Source organism: Hyalella azteca, unplaced genomic scaffold (assembly GCF_000764305.2).
Source record: "Hyalella azteca isolate HAZT.00-mixed unplaced genomic scaffold, Hazt_2.0.2 contig2628, whole genome shotgun sequence".
NCBI lineage: Eukaryota > Metazoa > Arthropoda > Malacostraca > Amphipoda > Hyalellidae > Hyalella > Hyalella azteca.
The window spans coordinates 3,806-18,900 of NW_025932895.1; the positions used below are offsets into that span (position 1 = coordinate 3,806).

Here is a 15,095-nt window from a genome sequence, read left to right on the forward strand (position 1 = left end):
GACAGACAGACAGACAGACAAGAAGTGAAGTTAAAGAGAAGTGTTGTAAAATAAGTGTTCATGGGATAGAGTCAAAGTAAAAGCGCCTTATGCAGTAATAGCTGTTGAAATTGCAACTGCCACGTTCGATGAATGGGAATTTCAAAATAATGATTGATAATTTTAACTAAACGAGCCATTTCTGCCGTCGGCATTTTTTATGATCTAGCTCTGCATTCGAGATCATTGGCGCAGAAGCATGACATAATTTTCATGTTTTTAAAATTCACGACGGAAGCTGAAACGCGTTTTAAGGGCCTTAAAAAATTTTATTCTTATATTTTCGTCAAGGACGATGCCATAGCGGACCCAGAGGTGGCTATGATTGAAGCTCAACCTCTGCAATTCAGAGAGCAATTCAGGCTCGTAAGTTAATGGTTACTGCGAATGAGGTCAGCCCAGGCAACGATTCAAAGCTATTGCGTCACGTCAGGAGAATTATTAGTGGGCAGCTAAGATTTAGGAATTCGACAGAACATCTCCATGGACTATTTTGGCGAATAATTGAGTGGTTTCAGCGATCAAGTGTGAGTTCTGATTTTTCTACTGAAGAGCCAACAGGTCCAAAGCTGTAGAATAATTCCCCGTTCTATTTAGCTGAAAAGTTTATTTCTGAATATCAGACAAGTATGAACAAACATTGAAATTGATTAATGTTGCAGGTTCTAGTGATGATGACGGCCGTGCTGACATAGGAGAACGCAATGCATTAGAAGATAGTACAATACGGCGCTCCAAGAATGCATCACGACGTGGTGGCGAGAATTCTCCCTCTCAATCAGCTGAAAATTCTGCAAGTCATAATGACCCAGAAGATATTCTGGAACTTAAAAATGGGTCTAAAAAAGTTTTATCGAAATCGAGCGAAGGTTTTGAAGTCACCTATGACATCGAGGTCAATAACGGAGAGCTAAATATAACCCCACGAGGTGAGGACGACTCGTCTACAGGAGCCAGAAGAGCTTGGGACAGCGCGCCTAACCAGCACGACCATCACCGCACCGGCGACCAGCAAGACGATCACCGAGCTAAACGAACCACCAAACTATCCAGGAATGAACGAACCACTGCCAGTGAGTTGATGAGTATTTGATGATCTTTTCTTTTGGTGTGCGTGTGAAAAAAAATTCCTGAATATCTATTTCCTACTATAAAGTGCAATAACCTACTTCGGACAAATTTCATGGATGTAGAATTAGATTTACACAAATTGGATTTTAATTAGTTAAAAATTCTCACATATTAGAATTATAGTGTAGAACTTGATTTATGGAGACGTTGCTCCCTTCGTCCCGCACGTCACTTAATGCATTATATTCCATTGGGTTTGTGAGCAGGCGAAGAAGATCTTAAGAAAGAAATAGAAGCAGTCATGGATGAGAGGAAACGAAACGAAGCCAGACGGAAGCAGCTATTCGAGCAAGCCCGACTTCTGCACGACACCATCGTGGAAATAAAGGAAAAGGTTCGATTGTCTGAATCCCGAAATCGTTCCGATGAGATCAAATGAAGTTCAGTATGAATAGCCATTATCTGAACTCTCGGGGAAAGAACAGTGATGGTTCACTGATCGAATAGTTTCTGTTCCAAAAAGTGACGGTTTTAAAACTATTGGTGTAAATAGTCTTTGTTCTGAAAGTATCTGTTCTAATGGTCTCCCTTCTAATAGTATCTGTTCCAGTAGTGTAATTTCTAATGGTATCTGTCCAAAAATCTCCGTTCCAAAAGCCTGCATTTCAAAAGTCTCCATCCCAAGTCTCTATTTAAAAAATCTCTATTTCTAAAATCTCCGTAGTCACCGTGTGAACGGTCCTAAAGTTTCCTGCAAATCAGTTCTCTAAAATGTTCGCCATGTACAGCGCCGGGAGCAATGGTGGGTGCAGTACACTGCAGCGCGACGCTACGGTACAGGGCTGGAAGAGCAGCAGGCCGCACTCAGGGCTGAGCTCGACCACCTCCACAGGAGGATCATAGGATCCATCGTGAAGCGCAGTCCTCTCGTCACCGGAGTCAGGGACGAGCCCAGCAGGAAGGTATGGTGCAACACTGAATTAGGGCGAGGCATTGTCGAAATCGTTTCAAGTAATTACGCTGAATTACTCAATAAAATATTATTATAAATACTAATACCAAATATTGCTCAGCAAAATTAAACGGTACATGCCAATAGATTGTGGACCTCTGGTCATTATATTAAAGACCGTATCGAGCTGAATGGCCGGGCTTAATTTCATGTACTTCCATAGAAAAGCTGAATTTTTAGATGAAGATCTAGCGAATTTACATAGCGGTTTCATTGCTTTAATATTCTTAGTTTACTTTTGTATTAAGCAAACTAAATATATAAGTACTTGTAGTTTCCCAAATGCGCATGCAAAAATATTTATAGAAAATTTGGGAAAATCGTGCAAGGAATAAGTATTTTATTATCATTATAATACTGGATCAATGGAGTGGCACCATGGCTTCTCATTGATCCTTTGTATGACGAGTAAAAGGAAGCGTTTTACAAACGCAAAGATCTATGTACTGATTCCTAACGCGTTTTTGTTAATTACAGGCAAACCTCAAAATATCTGTTATTCGTTTGCGCCATGAGATAGAAGATCTGAAGAAACGGCACGAGTCTATGGATATAAAACTGGAAACGGAAACCAAGGTGAGCTCAAAATAAGGAATTTCATTTTGTACAAATTCAGTAAACCTGTTTTTAAACCACTTTTTTATTTCTAGAAAGGTTTTAATTAGTTATCATTTATTAGAACCAATAATTCTGGAATTATAATAATAATGAATTAATACTCAACTAAATAGTACTAATACTCATCTGCCATGGGTGATTGAGCCAAGGCGTGATTTAAAGTAGAAGACTTGCATATCACTTTCATGAACTTATTGGTGCTCAGGCCTAAAAAATTTCCGTGGACCTTCAATCAAAAGAAAACGATCTTAATTTATAACTGATATCCAATAACACAAATAAAGAGCCTAATCTCTAATTACCCAGCAAGAACATTAATTTATTTGCAGGCTGTAACAATTCACTGCCTCGATTTTATCACATTGTTACTTTGAGTTACAGCTGAAAGGTCAGGCTGAGAAGGAAGTGAAGCAGCTTCGACAAGAGGTCAGCAAGAAGAAGATTGACGTTGCGCTATGTCGATCCAGAAACCCCACACTGAACCGCAGTTTGGGCGACATACCCATGAACATCTAGCACAGTGGCTCCAGGGTGGGCAGTGTCATGAGCAATACCACCCTGGGAAGCGATCGACAAGCCAGTGAACTTAAAATCTCCCGCATCCCACGTCGGGATTCGACCGCGTCGAATTATTTCTCGGATAGCTACATCACTAGCAGCCACTACAGAAACCGGAATAAAGAATACAGAGACGCTTATCAGGAAGTCATGTGGGAAAATAAAATGAATAAAGAACTAACGGGAATAACCCAAAGGTATTCCAGAACCAAAAATGAAAACAATTATGCCTCATTCGATTACTATCGTAGCAACGACAGTGTGTTTGATAGCAGCGATGGCTTGGCACTGAGTTCGAATGAGGAACTTCATAAGGAACATAAAGACCCAAGTAGAGTGTACGTTCGTTTTTGTGAGAGGACGTCCAGCAAACCAAAACCCGGTGCCAGACATAGCTGGAGCGGCGTACCCCCAAACCGCCCTCGTTCTATACTCAGTTCAACTCAGACCAAAGTTCGTGATCGACACAGTTGGGCGGGACAAACGTCTGGCACTCCTGATTTTAAAAATAACTTTTCTGAACGTAGTTCCCTTCCTGCAGAGATCCTGGACACTAACAACGACCAAAATTCCGACAGACAAATTCATGAAAATATTGAATCAGAACCTGGACCAGACATTCGTGCCTCTGTGACTTTAAATGATCAGTCTCAGCATGCGTCAACGAGCAGCGATAATAATGTACATAATTGTTTTGAAAGAGACAATTCAGGATTTCAATTAGGTTCCAAAGGCTACATGAAATCAATTGACTCTCCAGCTGAAATCAAACCTAGAATTATTAATGAAAAAACACAACCTTTAGAAATTATTAGAACCCATATAGAGAATGCCGATGTGGCAGGCGACAGGTTAGCCGATGCAGAGGATAATTTTGAAAGAATGAAGTCAGCGACAGGATCTTCGACAATTTCTGTCGAAGAAAACGACCAATTTGTTAGAGAAAACGACAATTATAATCCAGTAGAAGTGTCTGAAATAGCCATCGATGATGACTCAACTGAAAATGCCGGATATCTGATAATGACAGTTAAGTCTCCAAGAAAAACGTCGCTTGAAACTAGTGGCTTTGATATTGCAACTGAGGAACCGCTAATGACTGTCTTAAACGATCGCTCGGTTACAGTCTATCCTATAGATGATAAACGAGGAAAAAATCACAGCTCAAGAAAGCGCGAAAGGGATAAAGAAAAGCATATTCCTGCAAACAAACGGAAGTACTCAATAACGCGTCCTGTTTCGCATCGAGTTACAGTCGAGTATAGGAATGAACAGGACTCCGAGAGTGGCGATGATCAGCCGTGGCCGAGTCAAGATCAGGTAGAAACTAGAAACGTGCTGGAAAGAACGCCGCAGCACGAATCACAGAACAATAAAGAAACGATGGATCGGGATGAAAATTTGGAAGAATTTCTCCCTGCTACGAGTGCTTCACGCCCTAGGTATATTCAACACGTACTAGGCAATGACTACGGCACCAGGACAAATTACTACGATAGTGAAGGCAGTGATGCAGTTATCGTGCTTACGGATGAAGAAGAAGATAAGGTCAGGTTGAAGTCCAGTCGTAGATCGGTAAACAGGCCTTCCAGTATTTTAAGGCTTGGGACTATTGAAGAACGTTCAGGAAAACCTGTGGGTGAGTCTCTTAAAAGAATGGAATCGTCGAGCTCGCTCGTAATTCCTCGCATTGTGGTCACTCCGCTCGATAATATTTACGTATCAGAAAACGACTCTAATAATATGAGAGTAGACGAAGGTAAAAGCAACAGCAGTTTACGTCAAAATAAACGGGCAAAGAAAATTGATTCTGAATCATCTAAAAGACCAAAGCTAAAGAAATCGCTCACAAAAACGAATACTCAGTCCATATCCAAAAGTCGCGCGGGCACCCCTTTGAAGGAGTTAGCATCGCCGCACGACATCGATCGTGCGGCACCAAAAACTAGACTCGTCATGCCGGCTATAGCAACTCCAAGCGCAGGCAAGTCTAAGCCTAATAGTATAACATCTGCCTCTAATTCTCTCAAACTTCCACTCATTGACACTGATGGTATGTAATAATGTAACGCAGTTTGACTTGACTCGCAATCAACTGTGCATGATGAAAGCGCGACATGTTCAGTATTTAGAAAATGGCACCTCGGATCAGGAGTACATGGATCTCTCAGGCATTACATATTGCAAATCAAATGCGCTCTACAGAATGCGCAAAAAGGCGCTAAAAAGGCATTTTTTACATGTATCCCTGATGAATGAATATTCGTAGCAGTTTTAGCGTAGATTCTCCTTCACTACAAAATTGGTCAACAGCATGGAAGTCCCGACTAAGGACTATCCATTTATGTAACGCTTTTTATATAAATGTACCATGTAATGAGAACACCTCTTCAATGGTTCATTTGAGATATATTGCATAGATATCACTAACGTGCTTCAGCGAGTATCCTTCACTCTCCACTATTGATTTCGCTTAGTAAATCAATGTCTACTAAGACGACTCAGCACGTCCGGAGGAAGGCTGAGAGGAATTTGCCTCGGCTATTTTTTAGATTTAGAAGAAAGCCCAACTTTACGGATGGTTACGTTCTTCAGTCACTACTTTACAATAATAATAGAAACAAAGCGAACGCAGGTTCTCGTTTTCTTTTCCTCTACTGTGGTCTGCGATTGCTAGCTTCAACAGGAGTGCACTCCCTGCTGTTTCAAATGTTCATGGACTGATGTCCATGACAATGGACATCAAACAATGTACAGGCTACATTTTTTTAACTGCTGTTATGTTTTTACACTCGTGATGTGATTTCCTCTGCCAAGAAATGTGTTTCGAAAATGCCTTCTTCCTGTAAATAAATTAATGTTGAATTTACATTGATCAAAACTAGCACCCAAGAACAGAGCCACAGACTATCACTCATTATCATTGAATGGTTTCAGCCGGAGTTAGGAAATGGTTCCTTAATAAACGCATGAGTTCAATCCTAAATAAGGCTTGACTAAGTTTTAGAATGCAGTTGAAGAATAATCTAAAGTGCCACAGAACTTACATTAATGACATAGGAACAGACGGAAAGCTTTGACGTTGCAAGGAGAGCAGACCTTCGTAGCTAACATCGAACGCTCCTCCCCGTAGCAATTGTTCCAAAGCTTGCCCACGTGACCGAATCCACGTGAGAGCGGCCACGCTCACTATGACGTCATGCGTCTGTGCCAAATGCATTTCTGGGATTTTAAAAATAAACCTAAAGTAAATAGAACTTATTGTGAACTAATGTAATCAAACGGGAAAAGACGCGTGAGCGACATATTAAACTGAGTTTAGACTTTAGAAGCCCATCCTATTGAGGAAGAATAAATACAACCATATATGGAATGCAAAGTCAACGATAATGACAGAATATATCCGTAACAAATTTCCGTTTAAAAAAAATAATGATAAAGTAATAATACATTTTTTAACTTCAAATCGCAGAACTTTTCAGCCTTATTGAGTACTCTTTTCAGTAAATTGGATTAAAGAGAACCTCTGAGACGTCAATACGCCTGCACGGTACAGAGCGAAGCGCAAAGGAGGCGTCACATTCAACACACTACTCTTGGATTCTAAGTTGCCAGATGCTTTCAGCTGACTAATCATTGTGACAATGATATGCGTAAATCTGATCATTATTACAGAATCGTACTATTTAAATCATAGATAAGACTAAATAATCAATAAAATTCTATGCATTTTTGATTGATATTGAATCCTGAAATTACTCAATGAAGTTCAATCGCGAAAATAAGGTTCAGGTGCAAAAAAATTCATTGTTTGACACAATCGAACAAATGAGTTGATTCGACTTGTTTTTTATTCAATTCTGTTTGAAAACTAATTCCACAATAGATTTAACATTAATTTAACTCATAACACGGCATTCATTCAAGACAGTTGAGTCAGTGCCTTGACGCAGTAGCAGTGGGTTCACGCGAAAGTTCAACACATAGGTGGCAGAGCCAGCGAATGTCCCATTCCGGGAAGTTATCCTGAAAGAATGCCGTGCGTATCGGATAAAAGTGACTCTAGATGCTTGAAAGTGAAACAATAATGTACCAGAAAGAATGATGAACTTAGAACTGTTACTTGATGCCGCCAAGTACATTGAAAATCAAGAAAAGAATTGTGAGGCAGGTAAGATTTACTCAGCTGTGTTATTGTCTGGTTTTAGATTCATTTTTGGAGATTATTAGTAAGGGTTATCTATAATAGACGCAAGCTTGATCTAGTATTTGTTGGTTTTCTCAAGTTATATGTATTTAACATTGAAAAACTGGCTCAATACCTTGTATTTTCTACGGAAGATTGATTTTCTGGAGCATCTTTGCAGCAGATCGTGGGTGCTTATCAATAAACGTCCGTGTTTCCAGATGCACGATGACATTCTTTCAACGAATTTGTCTCAATTGCATATTGTTATTCAGTATTCTACCATTACATATATGTAAATTTGTAAGGACATGCACATTCAAAGAGTTTTCTGCGTCAGAGAACACGTTTCCAAAAAAATAACGATTTTAGGCTATGTATTAAATGATTCTGTACATAATATAGCGGTGCATAGCACTCAGGTGCCACTCCACACGTGTGCTTTGAATGCCTCTGAACACTGCTGTTGATAACGCACGCATTTGAGCTTGGTGGTAACCTGCATATTTTGACCTTTACTCGAACGCGACCTCTACTTTATTTTTAACATACTGAAAGCGATAACATTAAATATTTCTGCCATAATTATAAAATAAACTGTTTGTTTATACTAGACCTACTAGACCGTTTACACATTTACTCATGACTCATGATAAATCTTAGCGCATTTTAATTGATGTACGATTTTAGAGAATTTTCGTCAATTCAAATTTCGTAAACGTGCATCTAAGTTGAATTCAATATACTGTACAATTTGCATTTGTGACAGAATCTTTATTTCAGATGATAAAATAGTTAACATCTTACACTTGATTGCTCGAATGTCTGTTTTTCGTCGCAAAGTCACCTTCACATTTCATTCCCATTATGACAATTTGCGATATTTTTAAAGTTATGGCTAATTTTGGTTGCAATCAGTATATATTGTTATACATTTTTTACTTTCAGTATCACTAATATTTATATTGTAATTTGTTATAGTTGTAATATTTTTGTAGAATAATATTGATAGGATGACACTAAACTAACATAATAATAGGATGACACTAAACACTACCGTCACCGGTAGTAGAAAAAGTTTCTCCAGTTGTGAGCAGCTCTTTATTTCTGTTTGTCTGGTGTTTTATTGAGAGTTCTGTGGGGCAAACAACAATAATAACTCACAGTTAAGTGCAACCTTCATTCTAAATACAAGACATCACCGATCTCTTGAAATTTGAAGGCTCATTCGTTTCGATCATTACTCATTTAATCTTCATGAATCAGATACTCTAATGACTTGTCTTGATCGTTTCATTGCCGGAGAAACTAAAGTGCGCATTAAATTGTGTCTGCGTTAAATAATGATGTCTGTTGGTCTGATTAAAGCAGCGATGGCTGGGCAATTGATGGGTTACTGAGCTTTCATATTTTCGAGGTTGACCAGATTCTATAATCGATGACAAGCAAGACACTGCGCAATGTTTGTGTATGTGGCGGTGTCCGGTATCTGCCCGATGGCTGCTCGGAGGACGATGCTCTTACGTATGCATTGCGACTTTAAAGCTTGCGTTCACGTCGACTCTCATGGACTCATGGTGAACGCTCTCAGTGTGATCATACTCTACAACGAGTATCATCTAAGATTGTTATGCTTCCATGGTAGTGATTTGGACGTGATACAGCTCCAGCGCGAGATTGGAAAGAAAAAACGAGCACATCCGTTGAATCTTACTAGAAGTTTTAATATAAGGAAACATAAAGTTTTCTGTGTTTATAAAGATGCTAAATCTTCATTGATAATCGCAATTCAAAAGTGTACCGCATTTTGTCATCACTGTTTGTTTTATACTCATTTGGTATTGCTGTGACACAAGATAATTCTTGAATGACGCTGCATTAAGTGCATTAGTTAGGCATGCTGGCCCCGCAGAGATTAGATTCCTCTTTGTTCGTGGCTAAACTTACTGCCATGTCTCCTAGGTTCAATCTTTAGCGACGTTCGAACAGATCTTGCAAAAACCTGTCCAGCCTGCTGCACCTGCCTAAATTGATGCAGGACCTTGCAGTGTAATTGCTATGTCCTGTAGTTGTTCTGAATATCTTAAAAATAGTTTAGAGCGGAATTTTTCCTGTATATTACATGGCCTGAATGAAGTTAAATTTATTACATAGGAATAATGTGGTGCTCCCTATCATCTTCATCATTCATGAGTCATGACTAACTTTACCTTGATGTTGAGGTTTTTCAGGAGCGGCTTAAACACAAGAGGAGCACTAAATTACCCACATTCTTCCTGCCATTAGCGCCAAAAACAACACTAGATGTCCATAAATATTCCCGTGGTTGGCGTTAAGCCAAGAATATCTTGTCATTAGGTACAATATGATTCATTCGTGTCTAATGTCCTCACAAAAGCGGGACTAGCATGAGGCTTTTCAGTATGAACACATTCCATCGAGATTGTTGTATAAATTCTTGTGTCAATAATAGAGCTGATTGATCCAGTTCAATTCCAACTTTCTGATAAAGATATGTACTATTCTTCTTCTTGGAAACTTTTCATTTGTTTCCATTTGGAAACTTTTTTTCACTTGTACAATTGCGTTAACAATGAGTTTAAATCTATTACAATTAACTTTTGCATTTTAAATATATTATCTGTAAATTTAGCAGCGCTGAAACCAGGATCGAATCAAAAAATTTCTTGCATGTATTGATCGGCTGCTGATTTCCTAACGAGTAATGTTACAACTAGGTCGCATAAATTATTAATCAAGATAATTTTTCAATGTAAATCCATCTAAAGAGGCGAGCTCCAGCCAACTGATAGTTTGAGTGCGAGCGCACTTATTCTATTTTGAATCGAGATAATTTTTTGCATCAGGTTCAAGTAGAAGTTAGTTCATCTGTTGTCTTTATGCTCGCGTAAACATTAACCTTCAATATCAGAGAAACATTTTATATTATTTCGGTATTCGTTTGCTCCCAGCATGTTTTTCTTAAAATGTTGCCTATAGCTTTCGTAATGGTCGCTAAGATGAACGCGCATCGCAAACCGAGGCTCGGCAGTCAGCATCGGGTGGCTCATGGATTGCATGCCTCATGGGCGGAGCGTAGGTGGCACACGTGGTGAGCGGATGACGTATCGATTTCAAAACCAAGATTCCCTAGTCGTGAGGAATGTCTTACGTTCCGTGTATACAAATTATAAATTTCTGACATCTATTTTTGTGTTTCGAGGCTAAAACAGGCAAGAAATGATGTTGTTCTTCGAGCTCGCCGTGAGGGTGCATATGGTGGTATTTGGCATGTTTTCCGTCTGGCAGCGGCTTGGTGCACCTGTTAGTTTACCCCGCGTCCCAACCTCCCTTCAGCGCGCACATTCCGTCTCCCCTTGCAGACGTCAAATTGTCGCTCTACCCTCCCTCACCTTGCGTCACCTCATGCATGGCTCAAGTGACGTGATATGTGTATAAGTTATTGTCTAGGTCGTTCCACATTTTGATTTGCTTGTTCTCGGCGACTTCCTAATAAATTACACGAATTTCAATGTTATTTTTAAAAATTTGATTACATTTGAATTTTCTAAATATTATTTACTCTGCCATATGAATATTATAACAAGAAACAATGTCACAGTGAGTAATTAATAAACCTGCCTTACCCCACTTGGGGTGTAGTCAGGGAGAATGCATATTTTCTCCATTAGCATTTCTATATCTACAAGTTAAATGAATTATGATTGTGTTCTAATGCTACCGCTCATTCTTATTCTGGTATCCTGCGCATTTATTTTTCCTGTAGGCCGCCTTCGTTTATCCATTCATAGTCAATCAGATTTTACGTCCGCTGTCACTAACCATTTCAATTGATAATGTCGCGACTATTCCTAGGAGGCACGTTGACGCTTGGAACGAGCCGCGAAGCCTTGTTGGTTGACAGCTATGGAAACGGTCAACAAAATGCAGGCATGAATGTCATGGTGCACGTCGGCTAGCTGGTGCCTGATACTCTAGAAGCATAAGGTGATATATTTAGCCCAACACGTGTTGCTAGTAAACGGAGCGGCGGCGCTGGCAGCCAAGGCCTTACATAGCGTGCGTGATAGCGACGGAGGTTAGGTTGTCTATAGCAGAGCTGCCACGCACGCACCTCGAGCTGCCGCCACTGCACTTGTTTCCTGTATCAGTTTTCTGAGCTGTCGCCGCCGGCACGTATGCTGCTAGGGGGCATCAGATACACCGCACGCCTCAGGCCCGCGTTGCTCTTAGCTTAGTTTATTCTTATTGGACGAAGGATGAATCAAATGAAAGATGTGAATGCTTCAACTTTTATGCTACAGTGAAGAGCTAATCAGTTTACCTAGGCTTGTTGGCCTGAGTTGTCATTCGATCATGGGGCATGGTATTATCTCACGTGTAAACCAAGGTACCGCTAGCCATGCTTGCGCTTGTCCTGCTGGCGTAGCTCTCTCCCATGTTACTTACCACGCGAATTAAATTTGTTCAGCTATGGCAGCACCCTGCGATGTCTTCAGAATCTCAGAGTACCTTAGTACTACATAATTAAATGGCGCTGCTGTTTTTTGCGTCTAGATGTCATTTCTAATACTTTTGAGACAGTAGCTACAGGTGGCCAATAGAAATGCTTCGATACTCGTATTTACGAACGGCGGCTTCTTTCTAGAGCTTATCTCTAATTCGTAATAGGAACGGAGTCCTGCGATTATAGGAAGCTTTCTCTCGCGTTGGCGGGAGCCTCGTGTGCAGCTTTGGCAGGGCGCCGCGACGGTCTGGTAAACACGGCTGCGACGAGCGCTACTAATACGAGCCACAGCCGCGGCGACGGCCGTGAGCAAATCTTATTCGAACTTTGTGTGCTACGACCAACTTGTCGCGGATCATGTACAATCAATGGTGGTCGAACTGAAATTATTATCCTTCTGCACTCTCACAGCTGGTTTTAGTTGAGGTTGTCATCTGACATAAATGCCGCAACCATATATAAGATCATTTTTGTTTTAGTGTGCAGCTTACATCCTATAAATTGAACTAACATCTCGAATTCAACAATAAAGACCTCATTGTTAATTCTTAAATTAAATCAGTCGTTAGTAATTCTCACGAAGTTCCATAAAGAATTTCCATTAAAATCGGTATCTAATCACATTATAATTGTATAAAAAAATTCGAAATTTTGGCCTCGGAAAAATAGAGCGCTATGGTTTACATTTAATGTAATGTGATCATCACCTTATGAGATTATTAATTATTTTACTTCCATTTGATAAATGTTATGTTTTTTCCGTTCTCGCTTGCCAAGGTAGAATGCAGCATCAAATCAACGGATTCTGCGCGTGGCATCTTGCGCGGTTTAGAGTTATAAAATGTGTTCTTTATTGCATCCCTCCGACGCTACACTCGACGTACAGCTCACACAAAAACTTCAGCCAAGTTCTGTGCAACATGCAATGCTGCTGCGTAGCTCTGCTACTGATAAGTTATTAGACTCGTGAGTTAGCCTTTAATCCGTGCCTTAACACATTTAAAATACAGAGAATGTATTTCAATAGAAAAATCTTACTATTTATATACATACTAGTGTTTGAAAGCAAGATCTTAATTTACGAATTTTATTATAGTTAATTTGTTTTGTAAATGCAAGGAAAAATTTAGCTTAGGGACACTGTAGCGTTGAGAAAGATTTATTTAGAATGTATTTATTCATAAGTAAATGCGTATCTAATTTATTCATATATACGGTATCATTCAAACATTGTCGTATAAATAAGCCTGAGATTTCACTATGAAATGTTATATGAAACATGAGATTTCATGTTTTATTTAAGACTTGAAGTGGTGTTTCGGTCGTTCTACTTGTTTGTGTGTCCATTGTTGGTGGTTATCCTATGTTTCCTCTCTAATTCTTCTCCTTAGAGAATCATTCTTGCGGCAATTGGAGCGAAAAGGGTAATGTGTATTAATCATATGGATTTCAAAATTATAGTAATTGATTGGTCATGTGATAATGGCGAGCTTTAAGTTTGGTTATCGACAGAAGCGATGGTGGAGTGATGGCATCTTGCCACGAAGGATATCTATTTACAGAAATGCATCCGACGGGGGTCGCTACTCGAGGTGCATGTTTGCTAGACGACGTGTAACCGTGAGGGATATGCAACTGGTCGCGTGGACATATCTAATGGCAATGCTGACAGGCTCACATCCCTGGCAGCTCATGTAAATTTGCTTGCTAATAAACTTTTATCTTACCATTTAAAAATGATTGATTACATTAGAGTGCAAACATGAACAACGCTGACTTTTATGAAGCCATGCTCTGGTTTGTAAAGTTTGGGTGCGTTTATTTCTTTAATGCGGGACACAATTTCGCAAGTTTTCAAGAATACCATTGTTTTAATGAAAGGTTGCATCGAATCGCCCAATAAAATTGATATAAAAATTATTGATTTCAAATTTTCAATTAAACGAAGTGATTTAATCAATCCTGTCTTGTTCGCTCCAGATGAACTTAGGGTCGAGTGATTCAGGCAAAAATAGTATCAGTAATCGCACTTGTTAACCACATCACGATTTCTCTCTATTTATCTGGTTCCATATATCTAATGCATATCACATCCACTCACAATTTATTCCTAGTATTGCCTAAAGCAAACTGAGAGGCTACAAAATTAGCTTTCATTTACCGTTAGTAGCATAACCTTTGATGTGGGCAAATGTCAGTTTGCAGTTGTTTTGTACCCGTCTGCGTCAATCCCTGCACGATGTAATGAGCTTGAGTGCCACCAAATAATGGGACTTGGCCCGCTGGTTGGTGCTTACTTGACTGTTCCGGTGCGAGGTGTCTCGGCGCTTCCTTGCTGTAGTGTCTCTTACCCGTTTTCCCTGTTCTATTAGTTGATTTCGGTACTTTGGTTAACACGTTAAAATTAGTTTGGTAAATCGCGTTATAGCAGATTCATTGTTTATACAATGCAAATTATATAACGTAATTTAAAAAGTTTAATTTTTGTCATAAGTTACGTACTATGGTTAACTTCTCCAGAGTATTTTTGCACCATCTGAGTAAGGTACTTTTTTTATGTTGATAACATTTCTGAGTTGTTAATTATTCAACTTTCCACATTTTGTACTCAATTATGAATTATAAGCTCTCAAGTTCTCGTTGGAGTATAATGGCGTAGTTTCAACTCACAAATAGACTTGAGCGCTTTAAATACCATAATTTTCATCAATATTCTTTGTTGACAAGTGTAAAAAATATAACTCAGTACTCACTGCAGTGAGTGACAGAGAGCGCATTTTCTCGTCGACGAAAACATGATCACGGACGGACAGACAGACGGACATGGCGAGCACAATAGTGCATTTTTTCATAAATGAGAAAATGCGCTAAAAATGAATGTTCGCTGTTCATAGCCTAACTTTTATTGTCTTTTCTGAATTATATTTCTATCTGCCAGTGTTATGCACATCACGAAACTATCGTCCTTGCCAAGAAATGCCGTGATGAGCTTTCTTGCTGAGATGGACAAGCATGATTTTTGTGCAGAACCTCAACCACGAAATTGTTGCTATACACATACCCGTGGTGGACGATGTCAAGTT

General features: G+C 39.4%; 2 protein-coding genes across 2 annotated transcripts in view; both read left to right on the top strand.

Moving 5' to 3' along the window:
- Window positions 1-701: 701 nt before the first annotated feature.
- Window positions 702-5,932, top strand: LOC108674215 (the record flags this gene model as incomplete). The annotated part of the gene is made up of 5 exons (XM_018162146.2): window positions 702-1,112; window positions 1,377-1,504; window positions 1,899-2,072; window positions 2,600-2,698; window positions 3,122-5,932. Coding segments are annotated over 5 exons (947 nt in total), but the record flags the coding sequence as incomplete, so codon positions are not given.
- Window positions 5,933-7,272: 1,340 nt separating this feature from the next.
- Window positions 7,273-15,095, top strand: part of LOC108674227 — a 28,032-nt gene continuing 20,209 nt past the window's right edge. Inside the window, exon 1 of the mRNA XM_018162164.2 lies at window positions 7,273-7,469. Within this exon, the coding sequence (XP_018017653.1) occupies window positions 7,400-7,469 (70 nt within the window). The 5' untranslated portion in view covers window positions 7,273-7,399. The remainder of the gene's footprint in view (window positions 7,470-15,095) is intronic.